Source organism: Gorilla gorilla, chromosome 3, assembly GCF_029281585.2.
Source record: "Gorilla gorilla gorilla isolate KB3781 chromosome 3, NHGRI_mGorGor1-v2.1_pri, whole genome shotgun sequence".
NCBI classification, from domain to species: domain Eukaryota; kingdom Metazoa; phylum Chordata; class Mammalia; order Primates; family Hominidae; genus Gorilla; species Gorilla gorilla.
In genome coordinates, this window is record NC_073227.2 from 119,204,694 (window position 1) to 119,224,567 (window position 19,874).

Sequence of the window (19,874 nt, forward strand, 5' to 3'; positions counted from 1 at the left end):
CTTGAACTCCTGACCTCGTGATCCACCCGCCTCGGCCTCCCAAAGTGCTGGGATTACAGGTGTGAGCCACCGCGCCCAGCACATTCTTAACTACTAGAAAGAGTTGTAGGAGGCTGGGCACAGTGGCTCACACCTGTAATCCCAGCACTTTGGGAGGCCGAGGCGGGTGGAGCATCTGAGGTTGGGAGTTTGAGACCAGCCTGACCAACATGGAGAAATCCCGTCTCTACTAAAAATACAAAATTAGCAGGGCGTGGTGGCACATACGCCTGTAATCCCAGCTACTCGGGAGGCTGAGGCAGGGGAATCACTTGAACCCGGGAGGCAGAGGTTGCAGTGAGCTGAGATCAAGCCATTGCACTCCAGCCTTGGCAACAAGAGCGAACTCTTGTCTCAAAAAAAAAGAAGACTTGTGGTCACCTTTTAACATTTTAAAATAAATTTTTTTAAAGAACATTCTTAAGGGAGCACTAACATGTACCTACTGATCAAATTACTTTGCACATATTATATAGCTTAAGCCAACATCACAAATTCAGTCTGGGTTTGGGGAGGTGATAACACACACACAAGAAATAACAGATGTGTGATCTAGGATGACAAGGCTAATGATAAAATTTAAATGTCACTACTATTTAAACCAAAGGCTACCAGAAGATTCATAATTTAAAATAACTAGAAAAATTTACAGGCCGGGCACAGTGGCTCACGCATATAATCCCTGCACTTTGGGAGGCCGAAGCGGGCGGATCACGAGGTCAGGAGTTCAAGAACCACCTGACTAACATGGTGAAACCCCATCTCTATCAAAAACACAAAATTAGCTGGGCATGGTGGCGCATGCCTGTAATCCCAGTTACTTGGGAGGCTGAAGCAGGAGAATCACTTGAACCCAGGAGAGGGAAATTGCAGTGAGCCAAGATCGTGCCACTGCACTCCAGCCTAGACAACAAGAGCAAAACTCCGTCTCGAAAAAAAAAAAAGAAGAAAAAGAAAAAGAAAAATTTACATACGGCCAGGCGCGGTGGCTCACGCCTGTAATCCCAACACTTTGGGAGGCCAACACGGGTGGATCATGAGGTCAGGAAATTGAGACCATCCTGGCCAACATAGTGAAACCCAGCCGCTACTAAAAAATACAAAAATTAGCTGGGCATGGTGGTGCATGCCTGTAATCCCAGCTACTCAGGAGGCTGAGGCAGGAGAATCGCTTGAACCAGGGAATCAGAGATTGCAGTGAGCCGAGATCGCACCACTGCACTCCAGCATGGTGAAAGCAAGACTCCATCTCAAAAAAAAAAATACAAAGAAAAGAAAAATTTACATACGTTGAACATTATGCAAAAGTAAAAAATGATTCAAAATATATCAACACTAAAATGGCATTACAACCAGTGCACAAAACTGTTGACTGCAGTAACATGATAATTTCCATTTCAATTATTCCTTAAAGCTTTATAAGAAGTATTTGAAAGGCAAATCTTTTAAAGAATTTAACTGCTATTTAAACGTTTATACATTTTAAAACTTAGAAAACATAACTAAAATTTCATGATACTAATTAAATTCTAGTTTTTTAAAAAAATCAACCTTTACATGTCACAGTTCAAACAAATGAGCAGTTACTGTTAAAATTCTATGTGTTTTGCCGGGTGTGGTGGCTCACGCCTGTAATCCCAGCACTTTGGGAGGCCCAGGCAGGCGGATCACCTGAGGTCAGGTGTTCGAGACCAGCCTGGTCCAACATGGTGAAACCCCGTCTCTACTAAAAATACAAAAATTAGCCAGGTGTAGTGGCACGCACCTGTAATCCCAGCTACGTGGGAGGCTGAGGCAGGAGAATTGCTTGAAACTGGGAGGCAGAGGTTGCAGTGAGCCAAGATAGTGTCACTGCATTCCAGCCTGGGCAACAGAGCAAGACTCCATCTCAAAAAAAAAAAAAAAAATTCTATGTGTTCATTTTCAAAAGTTAAAGGTTATAATTTCAATGTAAACTGTAGCTTTAATAAGGTCATTTTGTTTTCTGTAACAACTTCTTATCCAACAGATTTTTTTTTCTTTTTTTGCCTTCAGAGGAGGGTATCACTATTACTTAGGCTGGAGTGCAGGGGTGCAATCACAGCTCACTGCAGCCTCAAACTCCTAGGCTCAAGAGACGATACTGAATAGCTGGGACTACAGGCATGAGCCACCATGCCCAGCTAATTTTTAGAGACAGGTCTCACTATATTGCTCAGCCTGGTCTCAAACTCTTGGCCTCAAGTGATCCTCCTGCCTCAGCCTTCGAAGTTGCTAGGATTACAGGCGTGAGCCACCACACCTGCCTTTTTATGTACCAAGGTTTTAAAATCACCTTTCAAAAGAAAATATTTTGAAGAAATATATGCCTTAAAAAAATTTACAAAACCAGGTATAGTCAGTTTCATATGTTCCCAGGATTACAGAGTGGAATACAACCTTCTATTTACTTAGTTTACTAAGTTTTACTTAATTTAAGTTAATAAACTATCAAGCTTCCAAACGTAAAAGGATCTACTGAGTTCCAAGCCAAAACTAAATGGGAAAATAGAAAAATAATAAAATTAAAATAAAAAGATCTACATTCTTTAACCTAGTAATTAGACTTCTAAGAGACAACACATCTATCAACAGATATAACCAAAAGGTAACAGATAAACAAACCACGGCATTTATGATGTAAGCACTAAACATGTTTGTAAAAATTACTTTAAAACTAATACAAATGTGGAGAAAAGCAGATTAAAGAACCATATAAAAATGAGCACTTAAAAAAAAAAAAGGCCAGGCACGGTGGCTCACACCTGTAATCCCAGCACTTTGAGGCCGAGGTGGGCGTATCACGAGGTCAGGAATTTAAGACCAGCCTGGCCAACATGGTGAAACCTCGTCTCTACTAAAAATACAAAAATTAGCCAGGCGTCGTGGCACGTGCCTGTAATCCCAGCTACTTGGGAGGCTGAGGCAGGAGAATCACTTGAACCCAGGAGGAGGAGGCTGCAGTGAGCTGAGACCGTGCCACTGCACTCCAGCCTGGCAACAGAGCCAGACTCCGTCTCAAAAAAAAAAAAAAAAAAAAAAAGCATTTTTTTTTTTTTTGCTTTTGACCTATTTTAAGAAGTCCTAAATAAACTGTAGTGCATCCAGAAAATGAAACATTACTGAATGCTAAAATAAAATGAGTTATCAAGCCATAAAAAGACGTAGAAGGAACTTAAATGTATATTACTAAGTGAAAGAAGCTAAGCTGAAAAGGCTACATACTGTATGATTCTAACTCTGTGACACTCTGGAAAAGACAAAAAGATCAGTGGTTGGTGGGGAGGGTATAAACAGGCAGAACAGAGAGGATTTTTAGGGCAGTAAAATTATTCTGCACGATATTATAACCGTAGATACATGTCATTTTACATTTGACAAAACCCACAGAATGTACAACATCAAGAGTGAACCCTAATGTAAAGTATGAACTTTGGGTGACAATAATGTCAATTTAGGTTCATCAATTCTAACAAATGTGCCATTCTGTTGTAGGATGTTGACACTGGGAAAGTTGTACCTGCACCGGGGCAAGGAGTAAGTTACGGGAACTGTCTTTTCTGCTCAATTTTGCTCCGAACCTAAAACTGCTCTAAGAAAATTAAGTAGTTAGTTTTTGAGACAGGGTCCCGCTCTGATGCCCAGGCTGGAGTGCAGTGGCACAATCACAGCTCACTGAAGTCTCGACCTCCAGGGCTCAATCAATCCTCCCGCCTCAGCCTTCTGAGTAGCTGGGACTACAGGCACATGCCACCACACCCAGCTAGTTTTTTGTATTAATATTTTTAGTAGAGACAGGGTTTCACCATGTTGCCCAGGCTGGTCTTGAACTCCTGGGCTTAAGCAATTCACCTGCCTCAGCCTCCCAAAGTGCTTCAGGTTTCAGGCATGAGCTACGCACACACACCCGGCCGAAAATTAAGTATTTAAAAGGAAAAAAGAAAAGGTACGAAGAAGGATATGGTTAAAAAAAAAAAGAGAAGTTCACAAACAAGTGAACCAAAATATTACCAGAGAACACCTAGTTGTTGAGATTACAGATTATTTTTTCACAGTGATCTAAATGTTCAAAATGTATTATAACAAAGTTATATTAAAGCCCATATAAACATCTGAAACTACTCCTGGACTGCTCAGTGTATTCCAATAATCTGCCCATCCCCTCATGAGCCAACAGCCAATATCATATTTTTGTAAATTACTTTTTTTTTTTTTTTTGAGACAGAGTCTTGCTCTGTCACCCAGGCTGAAGTGCAATGGCGTGATCTTGGCTCACTGCAACCTCCACTTCCCAGGTTCAAGCAATTCTCCTGCCTCAGCCTCCCAAGTAGCTGGGATTATAGGTACCCGCCACCACGCCCAGCTAATTTTTTGTATTTTTAGTAGAGATGAGGTTTCGCCATGTTGGCCAGGCTGATCTCGAACTCCTGAACTCAGGTGATCCACCTGCCTCAGCCTCCCAAAGTGCTAGGATTACAGACGTGAGCCACTGCGCCTGGCCGTTATCTTTAATAATATTATTCTTCATGGTACAGTAAGTTCCCCAGTCACCTTTGCTCTTCCTTTTTAAAACTTTGCTTCTGCTCATGCCTGTAATCCCAGCACTTTGGGAGGCCGAGGCGGGCGGATCACTTGAGGTCAGGAGTTCGAGACCAGCCTGGCCAACATGGTGAAAACTCGTCTCTACTAAAAATATAAAAATTAGCTGGGCATGGTGGTGGGCGCCTGTAATCCCAGCTACTCGAGAGGCTGAGGTGGGATAATCACTTGAACCTAAGAGACAGAGGTTGCAGTGAGCCAAGATGGTATCACTGCACTCCAGCCTGGGCAACAGAGTGAGGCTCTGTCTCAAAAAAAACAAGTCTACGTACTTCCTCAAAGGAATAAGTTAAGATTTTGCATGTATATAACAATTACAGGAAGCTATAAAAATGAACATTCAGAGGACAAAAAAAAAAAAAGGAAGAGAAGGAGGATGGGAGGGAGAAAATAAATATCTGGAAATTCAAAATCAATGGAAACTTAAAATGAAGGTTGAAAAATAAATGAAATTTCCCAGAGAACTAGTCCAAGAGATCTAATATCTGAGTAACTGTTTCAAAGAGAAAAAAGAGGAGAATTACCAATAAACCTATGAGAAGTGATGGACATGAGTGGCCATATTAAAAATGCCCAATGAGTACACAGTACAATGGATGAAAACAGACTTATACTAAGGTATATTATTGTGAAATAAGGACAAGAAAAAGAGTCTACAAATTATAGGGAGTGAGGGTGAGAGAGCAACAGGTCACACTAAAAAATAATTTTTAGCTACCAGAATAATTTCAGACTCATCAGCAGCTACAACAGAAGTCCACCACGAAACTTGACTTCAGAATCCTGAAGAATTCTATGTCCAGCCAAACTACAGGTATGACACTTAATATTCAAGGCCTCAAAAATTTTTTTACTATGTACTTTTTCTCAAAAAACTGCTGGAGATCTGGCCCACCAACGTGAGACAAGAAACCAAATAACAGGAAGATAAAGGGCACAGCAAATGGAAGGGTGGAACACAAAAGTCAAATGAAAGAATCAGGAACATGGTAAAAGGAGATCCAGGGAAGACAAATGTTTACCATATATAAAGGGCAGCAGTCCAGATTGGAGCAATGTGATTCAGGTGAATGTGACTGGAGCAATGTGATTTAATGGCTGCTACAATTAAAATGCCTATTATTCTACCTTTTCTAAACACACACACACAAAAAACCCAAATGCTCAAGTGTCCAGCCCAGACTTTTATCTCTACTTAACTCTGCTTGACCACGTGTTCATGAAGTTCCTCTTCTCTCCTTTATGCCCTGCTAACTGTATTAGGTAACTTTACACCAGAAGAGTTCAGCTTTAATCCAATCTTAAAACAAGATACAGAGCAGCATATTCCCAAAGACCACTCTCTTACTGAAGATTCTTTGCCTGGCCCACAAAACAGCCTCACCAGATAACAACTATAAATCCTATGTTTCCCAGGACATGTCCATGATCATGCCCACTGGTTTCCCGAAAAAGGGCTCTAGTAGAAATTCTAGGAAGCTGAAGCCAAACTATAAACCAAAAACTGTGTTCAGATTATCATTTTTATGAGCCTTCATCCAATAGTGGCAATACCATCTTTCCCTTAAACATCTAGCTTTTTAGTTTTTTCAAAACTAAACAACACATATCTGAAAGATACATACATGGTAGGTTAATGTAGAAAAAAACAAAAAACAAGGGAATGCTTGACTCAAAAGTCAGAAAAGAAGATGGAGGAGGGGCCAAAGATACAAGAATGTGATCACGGAGTATTAAAAAAGCTGAAATGCTGCTGCGGTGTCCTAGGTCATGGTACATGGGTCTTCAGTTTACTACTCTAAAACCTGGCCAGGCGTGATGGCTCACACCTGTAATCACAGCACTTTGGGAGGCCAAGGCAGTAGGACTGCTTGAGCCCAGGAGTTTGAGACCAGCCTGGCCAACATAATGAAACTCTGTTTTTACTAAAAATACAAAACTTAGCCGGGCGTGGTGGCGCACACCTGTATTCCTAGCTACTCAGGAGGTTGAGGCAGGATGATCGCTTGAACGTGGGAGGCGGAGGTTGCATTGAGCAGAGAACATGCCACTGCACTCCAGTCTGGGCAACAGTGAGACCCTGTCTCAAAAAAAATTTTTTTTGCCAGGTGTGGTGGCTCACGCCTGTAATCCCAGCACTTTGGGAGGTCAAAGCGGGTGGATTACCTGAGATCAGGAGTTTGAGACCAGCATGGCCAACATGATGAAACCCTGTCTCTACTAAAAACACAAACAATTAGCTGGATGTGGTGGTGGACGCCTGTAATCCAGCTGGTCCGGAGGCTGAGGCAGGAGAATCGCTTGAACCCAAGAGGTGGAGGTTGCAGTGAGCCGAGACTGTCACTGCACTCCAGCCTGGGCAAGAGCAAAGCTCCGTCTTGGAAAAAAAAAAAAAAAAGAAAAAAAAAAAATTAAAGATAGAAGAAAACGTACATACCTATTTTATACTTTGTTTTTACATATAAACATTTCATTATTTTGAAAAAGGGAGGAGCACTAAAAAAAAAATTGCAGCCTGAAAACCAACTATATTTGCAAAAGTGTTTTATCTGACCAACTGGGTTTAAAATTTTTCAATCCGTTGTCAAAACATCTACTTTATAGATATATTATCTCGTGTATGGAATGATACAGGGAAAAGTTTATTTACCCCAGTAATGTTTGAAATAGCAAATGGTTGGAAATGACCTAAATATTAATATAGAAATAATTATGTTAAAACCATATAGTGTAATATATACCATCAGAAAAAAGAAGTGAAAACTTTATGTGTTGATATGTAATGCTCTACAAGACATATTAAGTGAAAAAACACAATGTGCCAGAAAAGTGCACATAGCTGGCTACTATTTACTTTTTATAAATATACATATTTGCTGTATATGCACAAATCTCTATTAAAAGTTAAACAACTGACAATGCTGGTTGCCTCTAGGTCATCTGCCTGGATAGAGATCAGCTTCAGGAGACTGTGTACTTTTGCATAAAACTTGAGTTTTGAACACTGTAAAGTACTGTCTATTTACACACACATTTAAAAAACTAGTAAAAAGGCTGGGTGTGGTGGCTCATGCCTGTAATCCCAGCACTTTGGGAGGCTGAGGCAGGCAGATCATGAGGTCAAGAGATCAAGACCATCCTAGCCAACATGGTGAAATGCTCTCTCTACTAAAAACACAAAAATTAGTTGGCAGTGGTGGCGCACACCTGTAGTCCCAGCTACTAGGGAGGCTGAGGCAGGAGTCACCTGAACCCGGGAGGTGGATGTTGCAGTGACCCGAGATCGTGCCACTGCACTCCAGCCTAACAGAGTGAGACACCATCTCAAAACAAAAACAAAAAAAGACTAGCAAAAAAAAAAAAAAAAAAACATTAACCCACAGAACAATTCTAATTCTATACAAGAGTAAATAACTATCTTTCAAAGTTTAAAATACAGAGCGACAAGCTTTTCTAGGATACAATCATGTATCTAACCAAACTGGACGTATCCAGTTATACCTTATAAAGTTGAACTAAATACAATATGTATACACACGTTTGCACACACCAGAATTTCTAGATTTTCTTTTTTTTTTTTTTTTTGAGATGGAGTCTTGCTCTATCACCCAGGCTGGCGTGCAGTGGTGCAATCTTGGCTCACTGCAACCTCTGCCTCCCAGGTTCAAGTGATTCTCCTGTCTCAGCCTCCCGAGTAGCTGGGACTACAGGCACGTGCCACCACACCCAGCTAATTTTTGTATTTTTAGTAGAGATGGGGTTTCACCATGTTGGCCTGGCTGGTCTCCAACTCCTGACCTCAAGTGCTCCACCTGCCACAGCCTCCTCAAGTGCTGGGATTACAGGCTTGAGCCACCATGCCCGGCCAGAATTTCTAGCTTCTGAGGCCATACTGCACAATTAGGTAGCCATTACCTACATGTGGTTAATTATTAATATTAAATAAAGCTTAAAATTATTTCCTTGGTTGCACAAGCCACAATATCCAAATGCTCAATTACCATGTACAGCCAGTGGCTACTGTATTGGACAGTAAAAAAGACCCTTTCCATTATCTCAGAAAGTTCTCCTGGACAGCCTTTTTCTAGTAGAATCCTCAAAAAATTGTAATTGGGCAATTTGGAAAGGGGAATGAGGTGGTTGGGGAAGATAGGCAGGAGATAGGTTTTCCACATTAGACAGAACTTAGCCTGTGCCAGATAATGTCCTTAATATGACTCATGCTAATTCAATCCTTGTTGTACTTCAGTATAAATTGGTTTCCTTTGTAAACCTATGCATTTTATGTAATACATGTTAGAACATTCTTTTTTCTTTTTTTTTTTTTGAGACTGAGTTTCACTCTTGTTGCCCAGGCTGGATGCAATGGCACCATCTCGGCTCACTGCAACCTCCACCTCCCAGATTCAAGCAATTCTCTTGCCTCAGCCTTAGCTGGGACTACAGGCACCCATGAACACGCTCGGCTAATTTTTGTATTTTTAGTAAAGATGAGGTTTCACCATTTTGGCCAGGCTGGTCTCGAACTCCTGACCTCAGGTGATTCGCCCGTCTCAGCCTCCCAAAGTGCTGGGATTACAGCATGAACCACTGTGCCTGGCCTGCATTTTAAAACACTCTAAGATAGGGGCTATAGGCTTTACCAAATTGCTATTTTGGACCATGAGTATGTAACTAAGTCAAAGAAAAAAAACAAAAAATAAAGAAAAGCTAAATACCATGATGTATAAACCAACATCCAAAAGAGATTTTACAATTCACAACATGGTAACAAAGTGTACAAGTTCAAATGAAAAAAATTTAACCCTCCTAATCCCACCATCCATAAACCATCTGGCATATTCTTTCAGTTAGAATTTTACACTTATTTGTGTACCTACGCATCAGTATCAACCCTAACATAAAAGTTTTACTGAAGGATGGACTTTAGTTTTGGTTGAATTTGTTCCTCTTTTTACACAAGATAGTAATAAAGCTTGAGACTCAGGTTTGAGTTCTCTCTCACTGATGTTAATTATGAGTTCTATAAAAATAACTTGCCTTGCTAAAAATTAAAAAAAAAAATTTATATTCAAGTGCTATTCCTTTTGCAGCACCAAAACTTTGTATGTAACACTTAAGGAACTATGTGACCGTGGTAGAAAGTTAAAAATCACTTGAAATATGAATTCCTCACCTATAAAGTATTCATTTATTCATCAGAAAAAGAACTGTAAGAAAAAATGTACATTTCACTAATCAATTAAAATATCAAACTTTCTTGCCTTAGTTAATACTTCTGACCAGATTTTGTGCCAACATAGGCTACTGCCCCATAAGAAGTTTCATGGCAATACTAATATGTTGACATATATATGTAGACATATATATCAAAATTAGTTACAATATTTTTTTCTGTGCTCTGCTCATTACAATGACAGTAATGGAGTGCAATGTCATCATCTCAGCTCACTGCAACCTCCACCTCCCAGGTTCAAGCAATTTTCTTGCTTCAGTCTCCCGAGTAGCTGGGACTACAGGCACCCGCGACCACGCTTGGCTAATTTTTGTATTTTTAGTAGAGATTACAATGACAGTAATGAGCAGAGCACAGAAAAAAATATTACAACTAATTTCTGTATAGCATTTTGTAGTAACAAGCTTAAAATACACCAAGAAACATGTATGTGCACATTTTAGCTTAAACTTTTTCAAAACAACTGTTTTACCCTTTGCCAGACCTATCACCAAAATTACTAAAAGTACTAAGGTAGTTAAGTCTAGAATAAATCCAAAATTCACAAACTTTTAAAAATGTACTAAAACTTTTTTCACTAGCAAAATATTTTAACTGGGAAATCATACGAACTAGCAAATGCCAGAAATCAAATTAGAAAGGGGGAGAAGGTTAAGTGTCCATCCACTTTCTTTAGAAATCCACAAAGTTCTCAATTAGTCACTAAAACACGATTAGTGTAATTGCTTGGTTTAGTCCTCAAGATTATATATTTTTGTTATCTAACATTGTAATATAACAGGGCCTAAAAATAAATGCCCACACGTTTTATTTTATAGCTGTAGCAAAACACATAGTAAGCTTATCAAAACACATCTCCCCTTCTGAAGTCACCCAAGCAAAGCACATTACATGCCTACTTGAAAGAGTGCAATGGTTAAGAATATACACTCTGCACTTTGGCTGCTTTAATTTAAACTCCACCCCACCACTTAATAGCTGTGTGATTTTGGAGCAAGTTAGTCACACAATGTTACTTCATCTGTACTGTTAAGAATTAAATGAGTTAGCCTGGCACAGTGGCTCACGCCTGTAATCCCAGCACTTTGGGAGGCTGAGGTGGGCGGATCACGAGGTCAGGAGTTCGAGACCAGCCTGGCCAATATGGTGAAACCCCATCTCTACTATAAATACAAAAATTAGCCGGGCGTGGTGGCGCGTGCCTGTAGTCCCAGCTACTCAGGAGGCTGAAGCAGGAGAATCACTTGAACCCAGGAGGCGGAGGTTGCAGTGAGCCGAGATCGCGCCACTGTACTCTAGCCGGGACAACAGTGAGATGCTGTCTCAAGAAAAAGAATTAAATGAGTTAATATATGTAAAGCATTCAGTGTGGTACTTAACATAGAATAAGTGCTATGTGTAGCAATTACAAATAACGATCTTTCTACATTAAAAATAGCTGTTACAAACAAGGTATGTTTATAAGTTTTCTTTTTTTTTAGTTAGTTGCTTACAACAATAAATCCATATCCTTAATTCCATATCCCTATAAATCCAATGCTGGTTAGATTTGTAATGATTCCACAAAAATTTACCGAATATAGTGTGACCAAACTTCATTTTCCTATTGTTTCTTTTTTTTTTTTTGAGAAGGAGTTTCAGTCTTGTTGCCCAGGCTGGAGTGCAATGGCAGATCTAGGCTCACCGCAACCTCCACCTCCCAGGTTCAAACGATTCTTCTGCCTCAGCCTCCCAAGAAGCTGGGATTACAGGCATGTGCCACCATACCCAGCTAATTTTGTAATTTTGTTAAGTAGAGACAGGGTTTCTCCATGCTGGTCAGGCTGGTCTCGAACTCCCGACCTCAGGTGATCCGCCCACCTCAGCCTCCCAAAGTGTCGGGATTACAGGCGTGAGCCACGATGCCCGGCCCATTTTCCTACTGTTTCTATGGAATAATGTATCAAAAATTCCAACTGGGGAAACAAAAAAAAAAAACCCTTATATTTCTGACCACATTCTCAGGTTCCAGAAGTGCCCAGAAATGATTAGTATTTTAGACACACACACACACGCAAAATCATTTTCTTTTTCTTTCTTTTTTTTTTTGGTGAGATAGGGTCTCTTTCTGTCACCCAGGCTGGAATGCAGTGGTGTGATCACAGCTCACTGCAGCTCTGACCTCCCAGGCTCAGGGGATCCTCCCATTTCAGCCTCCTGAGTGGCTAGGACACAGGTGTGCACCACCATATTCAGCTAATTTTTTAATTTTTTGGAGAGACAGGGTCTCGCCATGTTGGCCAGGCTGGTCTCAAACTCCGGGCTCAAGTGATCCTCCTGCCTTTGTCTCCCAAAGCCTCGGATTACATGTCTGGGCCACCAAACCCAGCCCCTTTCTTTTTCTGGAGACATGATTAGGGACTTTTGAAGGAACACTAGTGATTTTTATGGTAGGGATAGGAGTGGGAAGAACATCTTAGGATTGTGAATCACAGGCTTTGCATTTCTTGCTAATGGCTGAGGATTGATAATTAAAAAGCAGCAATGTGAATTTCCTAGAAAAGAGGGAATATGTAAATGCATGGATATACATGAGTATAAAACATTCATGGAATGTCAACTTTAGTCCCTTACAGTTGACAAACTGTCACCTTTGAATACTGCATTTAAAAATCGAAATCACCGTAAGATATCTTATTCCAACTTTCAGCCGACTTAGAAATTTCAGTCTTCAAGATCACTCAGATATTAAGATAAGACTATAACCCATGCTCATTTCCACTTCTCATAAAAGTCTCTATGACTAAGATGGTGCAACTCACCGGTACTAATAGATTAAGGAAACTTCTTTTATTTTTTTTTTTTGAGACGGAGTCTCGCTCTGTCACCCAGGTTGGAGTGCAGTGGCACAATCTCAGCTCACTACAACCTCCGCCTCCCAGGTTCAAGAGCTTCTCCTGCCTCAGCCTCCTGAGTACCTTGGGATTACAAGCACGCATCACCACGCCCGGCTAAGTTTTGTATTTTTAGTAGAGATGGGGTTTCACCATGTTGATCAGGCTGGTCTCAAACTACTGACCTGGTGATCTACCCGCCTCGGCCTCCCAAAGTGCTGGGATTACAGGCATGTGCCACCGCACCCGGCCCATATTCTTAACTTTATGTAAATTAAACAATATTTTACTTAAATGTTTTTTGCCTACAGTTTTCTGTCCAAACTAGAGTAAGCTTACATAATTCATTTTGCATATTACCCCTTCTGCAACTTCTGTGTATAAACTGTGTGTCTACATTGAATTTCTCTAAGACTAATAATCATGCTCATTAACTCAGATTATAAAATGAAGTGTGAAATTTGTTTCTGTTTTTTTTTTATTCTTTTTGATGGAGTCTTGCTCTGTCGCCCAGGCTGAAGTACAGTGGTACCATCTCGGTTCACTACAACCTCCACCTCCAGGTTCAAGCGATTCTCCTGCCTTGGCCCCCCCCAGTAGCTGGGATTACAGGCGCCTGCCACCAGGCCTGGCTAATTTTTGTATTTTTAGTAGAGACAGGGTTTCACCATTTTGACCAGGCTGGTCTCCAACACCTGACCTCAAGTGATCCCCACCTGCCTCGGCCTCCCAAAGTGCTGAGATTACAGGCGTGAGCCACCGCACTCAGCAAGTATATTTTTTTCTTTTAATTGAAGAAATCTGGAATATGAACACCAGAGCCAAATTTACGTGGATTATCGAGGAACTCTGATATAGTGGGTTCTTTCATTAAGCAAAAAGCCCACTAATTTGCATAGTCTGGTAGGCATTCAATTGTTCATTAATATGAATTACATAGTACAACAAATATTTGTCAATATGTATATAAACCTTATTTACTGTTATTAATAAGCTGTGTAGTACAGAGCATGTTTCCAAAGTATAAAAAAGGAAGCATTAAATCAGCTGATTGTCCAAGTTGATTCACTTATGAAATTAGCGTGGTTTCAAAAAATTCAAGAGCTACAATGTAAAAACAAGTAAAATTATATACTTTCAGTTAAGCTAAAGAAACCAAAATTAATCTCTTACCTCAAAAGGAACTACAAGTCAAAAAAATTTTTTTAAATTCTAATAATGAAGGATGTAGAATGAAGATAAAGCTACAAAGAAACACGACCTACTGGAGGTAAGATGGCCTTGCCATTTTCACAGACTAATATTAAACCTAATTTTGACCCAGCCACAATTCAAATGCCGATAGAATAACATCAGAGTACTGTTTGCCCTAACGTTCAAATTTTTGCCAAATTATCCGTTAAGAGGTAAAATGTTTCCCTTAATTTTCCCTTTCAAGCTTCTCAACAAATTTAATATTTGTGGGCCACATCTTCATGTAACTCAACTCATACAAAGAGAAAACCACACAATAATATCAAACTGAAAATGGTATTTTATGTAATGTCCACAGACAAAAATCATCCAGATACCTATGAATGATGGGATAAGCAGGAAAAGCCCATGGCTCTTTTTAAGTGTTTATGATTATGCACAGCAGAAAACCATTATGGAAGCTCACAAACTAGCTGAAGTAAGAAAAAACATGATTTTTGCAGCCTTCAGCAGGGGTATCTCAAGTACAATCCAATTCTAATCAGTTGCTTCAAAAAAAAAATCCAGGCGAGGCTCGGTGGCTCACGCCTGTAACCCAACATATTGAGAGGCCAAGGTGGGAGGACCACTTGAGTCCAGGAGTTTGAGACCAGCCTCGGTAACCATTGCGAGATTCCATCTCTACAAAAAGTTTAAAAATTATCCGGGCGTGGTGGCCTGCGCCTGTAGTGCTTGCTACACCAGAGGCTGAGATGGAAGCATCTCTTGAGCCCAGGAGTTTGAGGCTGCAGTGAGCTATGATCGCGCCACTGCACTCCAGCCCCAGCAACAGAGCAAGATCCTGCACCCCTACACACAAAATCCAACTATTTAAAACTGTCAAAAATAATTCCACATAACTAGCCTGTGCACAAGGGTATATTAAAAGTACTAAAAATTTTCAGGCCGGTCGCGGTGGCTCATGCCTGTAATCCCACCACTTTGGGAGGCCAAGACGGGCGGATCACCTGAGGTCGGGAGTTGAAGACCAGCCTGACCAACATGGAGAAACCCCATCTCTACTAAAAGTACAAAATTAGCCGGGCGTGGTGGCACATGCCTGTAATCCCAGCTACTCGGAAGGCTGAGGCAGGAGAATCGCTTGAACCCAGGAGGCGGAGGTTGTGGTGAGCCAAGATCGCGCCATTGCACTCCAGCCTGGGCAACAAGAGTGAAAGTCAGTATCGAAAAAAAAAACAATTTCATTTCTCACTAAAACTAAACACTTCGATACTATTTTACATATATTCTCAAAATACTTTAGTTTCCAGCTTCACACACTTTGTTTTTAGGTTCCCCTACTCCCCAAATTTAAACATAACATCCAAATCTCCCAAAGTCTGTACCAGAACAAATACTGTATCACTAACCACATCCCTAGGAATTAAGTTCCTTAAGGGTTTACATTCAACAAGACTCACATCTTGTATAACTTCGTATCCTAAAGAACACTTGGTACAACACCCTGGATATATCAGGAGCTATTAATATTTACTAACTCAAAATATAGTCACCACTTTGCAGTTCTGTTCTGTGCTGCTGAAACAAAACTGCATAAACTCTGCAAAACTCAAGGGACCTAAATGTGACAGAAACCTCACAGAACTCCTTATTGTTTTATAGTTTACAGTCTTGTAGCCTTGCCCCTATTACCAGATGTAATGCTTTTTACTGACACTAGTATAGTGGGGTAGGAACAGATCCAGACAAAAGTGGACATCAGAACCTGTCAAGGGGTTTAAAATGTATATTTTATATACTTATCCTTCATTAGTGTTATATAACATTAATGTCCTAAAGTCAGTTAACTGTAGCAACAACTTATGAGTTTTTCAGTCAATTTAATTCCCAGGAACATAAATGAAAACTGGTGCCAATAAAAAAACAAGTAAGCAAGCAGAGAAGCTGCCTTGAATTTTGACAAGGTAAGGATAGTTTACACCAACGCAATGAAAAATAAGCCTTTGTGTAGTCTATAAGAGTTTTTGAAATAGTTTTATAAAAGTCTTTAAAAGTGCCGGGTGCGGTGGCTCATGCCTGTAATCCCAACACTTTGGGAGGCTGAGGCGGGAGGATCACTTGAGGTCACGAGTTTCAGACCAGCCTGGCCAACATGGTGCAACCCCCTCTCTACTAAAAATACAAAAATTAGCCAGGCACGGTGGTGCCCACCTGTAATCCCAGCTACTCAGGAGGCTGAAGCAGAAGAATCGCTTGAACCCGGGAGGCGGAGGTTGCAGTGAGCCAAGATCACGCCACTGCACTCCAGCCTGGGCGACAAAGCAAGACTCCATCTCAAAAAAAAAAAAAAAAGTCTTTAAAAGTCAAAGCAAACTGGTAAACCATTAGCAAAACCACAAGCTACCATGAAAAGATACACAAAAGTATCTGGCAACCAAGGTCTAGAGCTGGTTCCAGAGTGTGAAAGGTTTTCTGATTGCTAATAAACCCCATTATGCACACAAGATATCTTCACTTAGCTGTGTCGTTTCTAAAAAGGCAACAGGGCCCAGAAGTTTCAGTGAGCCAGTCCTGGCAAACCCAAATTATGAAAAATATACCCTCTGCTTAAAGATTAACTACAAACCTACCCTGGGACCAGCTTGCTTCAGTTAAGTTTAAAATGGTGCCTAAATTGAAATGAAAGTCTGTAGCATAGATAAAGAGGAAAAAAAAAGTCAAATGGAAAAGTAAATTTAAAAGTTTCTATTTCCAATAAACTGCGTCTCAGAAATCTTCCAGGAGATAAAGACTCGGAAGAACAGAGGGATTGAGACCCATTCGCATTCTCTGAGGCGTGCGCACTGGGCGGAAAGGATGAATGAATGGAAGACGGGCGCGTGTGAAATGCAGCAGGTCCGGCCGGCAAGCCGACCGGCTACAGCGATCTGTAGGCCTCGCTCCTCCCCCTTCCCTCCTCCATGACAGCCCAGTCCCAAGCATGGAGGGGCGAGGACAATGTGATACCCCTTCTCACCACCACCATCCCTCATTCTACTTGGAGAGCTTCACCGTGACACACGAGTGTTCCTTCCCACCCCAAACCTTTCTCGCTTCCCCTGGCGCAAACACCGGCAACTCTCCGGCGCGCTGGATTAACAGGCGCTCGCCCCTCTCAACTCCCCTAAGCGAGGTCGAAGCTCCTCCACGCGTGCCGCGGCACCACTCCCGCCTAACCCATCCTCCGGCAACACTCGCCCACCAGCTCCCCAGTCCACCGGTCTAAGGAAGACGTGCGCGCGCCTCGCACCCGAGCCCCAGAGCTGGGGTTCTGCAGGGAGGGAAAGGCTGCTCCAGGGCTCCCTCCTCCATCTCACTCCAGGCCGGCTCGCCGCCCACCCTGCCTGCGGCTCCCAGTACTCGCTGGGAGCCGGCCCCGCGCCTTCCCATCACGAAGACACCATCCCCGCATACCCAGCCCAGAACCCCAGCTACCCTCCACCCTGTAGACACCTCGCGGTTCCGCAGGAGGCGCCACGCCGCCCCTCCCCCACACCGCTCCCCCAGTTCTCGGGCCCCCACCAGAAAGTGTGCGCTACACGCCGCCTCGGCCAGCCTCCGGGACGTCCCCACTTGTCCGCGGGAGGTCAGGTCCAACATGAGGGGGAGGGGGCGGCAAGGGGTACAGTGCGCGCCCGGAACGCCGTCCCGCGGAGTCCCTCAGTCAGAAGGGAGACGGAGCGCGGGGACCTGTGGGGGTGGGGGCCAAAGGCAATACTCACCGGTTCGACAGTCGCCATCTTAGATCGATCTGATCGCACAACCGCTCCAGAAGGGGGGGGTAAGAGGAAAAAAATGAGATTCAAACCGGATTGGCCAGCTTCTGGCCACGTGACGGATATGTCCGTTTGGCCCTGGAGGCGCCTGCGCAAGACTGCGGCTGCGTGAGTAACGAGAGGCTTCTGGGAAGTGGAGTCTCTCCACCACCTTTTTTTTTTAAGGTAAAGAAATTTTTTTAAAAAGGACTGGTCACGTGGCCGATGGGTAGGGTGCGCGGTTCTCAACGCGGCGGACACTCGCTTGCTGGAGGGTGGTTTCAGTCCTCTGCTCTTCCGCCTGGATAGCTGCGGTCATACTTACTGCCAGGCAAGCCTACTGTGCCCTTTGTCGCCCTGTCCTCCCATCTTCCCCGGAAGGTTGGGAACTGCAGGCTCAGCACACACAATAAGGCTTCATTTGCTTAGTTGAGGTCCCAGGACAAGTTGCCTGTGTGTTTATTTAGTTTTCTTTTGATCTCCCACCATTTTCTCTTAGTTTCAAAAAGAGGCGGCGATGCAGAGTCGTTTAGGCAATCAAGCCTCCCACGTCCCCTGGCTCAGCTAATGCTGGTGGTCATTCGTTGCCATTTCTGCGAAAGGGGACGGACGGAACCGCCCGCAGTACCCGGTTGCCACCGGCTGGACGAGGGGGAGGGACGACAGCTTTTACTGTCCCAAATCCTGAGATTAAGACCTCAGGGCTAAATCTTAAGTGGCGGTAAAAATTATTTGGAAGTTCTGTGCAACCGTTCCAATATTCCGCTTTTACGTGCACGGAAATAGCCTAAGTCCAGATGCCAGCCAGGGAAGCCACTCCGGGCCCCGCTGACTAAGCCCTGGACTGATGGTCTGGAGTCTTTAGGCCGGGTCAACTATGACTCTTGACGTTGACTCATTCTCCTTAGGCGAGTGACTTAATCGCTCGGCGTCTCAGCTTTTTTATTTATGAACCAAAGGTGATGATACACTTACCTCACAAGGGTGTGCTTTGTAATGACTGTAACCGGCTTTGAAAATGCATCGGACTCTAGAAATGATTCATAATAAGCAACTGCGTGCCTTCCTAAAGATCAAATGCTTCTGCTTTTTTTTTTTTTTAGCAAAGTTTAAATTTTTTTCTGTTTACTTTGTTTGATTATTATGTACACCAGTGTAGTTTTAAATGTTCAGGACCATTTTTTTTCCTTTACAACTGCAGCTGCCCTCAATAGAGGCTTTAATGTTCATGAAATTATTGTTATGCTCACAACAATCACTGGCAATCAGAAATTTGTCCCCACCCTGGCATCCTACATTTCCTTTCCCTCTAAGATACTGTGCTATCATTTCTCAAGACCGTGTTTTTTGCACAGTTTGGCTACTAATAACAACAAATAGAGATGAAGAAATCTAGTAGACTCCTAAGGTTCTAATGAAGAAGACACTGTCTCATTACTATTTCCCATGCTTTTAAATAATGTTGACACCAGGAAAAGGAGTGTATGCAGGCTGCCTGTGCCTGTCTGCTTATAGTGTTAATGAGGTCCAGAGCTGTGTCATACCTATTATTGAGTACATAATGGATGCTTGAGTTGACTAACACATAATTGAGGCTGTATGAGAACTCAAAGCCATTGCCTGTTCATATGTTTTGGTTTACCTGAATATCAGAAGTGATTAATGAAAGCTTTTGTCTAGTGGGCTTAGCTCTACTAGTTTTTAAAGTAGATAGAATTAACAGGCCAGGTGCAGTGGCCCACGCCTGTAATCCCAGCACTTTGGGAGGCCAAGGCAGGTGGATCACCTGAGGTCAGGAGTTCGAGACCAGCCTGACCAACATGGTGAAACCCTGTCTCTACTAAAAATACAAAAATTAGCCAGGCATAGTGGCACCTGCCTGTAATCTCAGCTACTCAGGAGGCTGAGGCAGGAGAATCACTTGAACCTGGGAGGTGGAGGTTGCAGTGAGCCGAGATCCCGCCACTGCACTCCAGTCTGGGTGACACAGCAAGACTCCATTTCCAAAAAAAAAAAATAATGATAATAAACGGATAAGTGGATTTCTACTTACAGAGACTATCTACTGTTACTTAGACTATCCAAAATTATTCTGTTGACCGCATTGTTATTTTCTGCTGG

At 42.3% G+C, this 19,874-nt stretch overlaps 1 protein-coding gene across 4 annotated transcripts in view; it reads right to left on the bottom strand.

The window, feature by feature from the left end:
• The window catches only part of EIF4E (eukaryotic translation initiation factor 4E), a 50,621-nt gene extending 31,955 nt beyond the window's left edge, over positions 1–18,666 (bottom strand). The window contains exon 1 of one of the 4 annotated variants that reach the window (XM_019025023.4): positions 17,721–18,666. In XM_019025023.4, coding sequence (XP_018880568.2) covers positions 17,721–17,738 — 18 coding nt within the window. In that variant the 5' untranslated portion in view covers positions 17,739–18,666. Of the gene's footprint in view, positions 1–17,520 lie in introns of all 4 variants that reach the window. The other 3 variants (XM_063705442.1, XM_031010348.3, XM_063705441.1) reach the window with 3 other exon arrangements.
• Between the last annotated feature and the right edge of the window lie 1,208 nt (positions 18,667–19,874).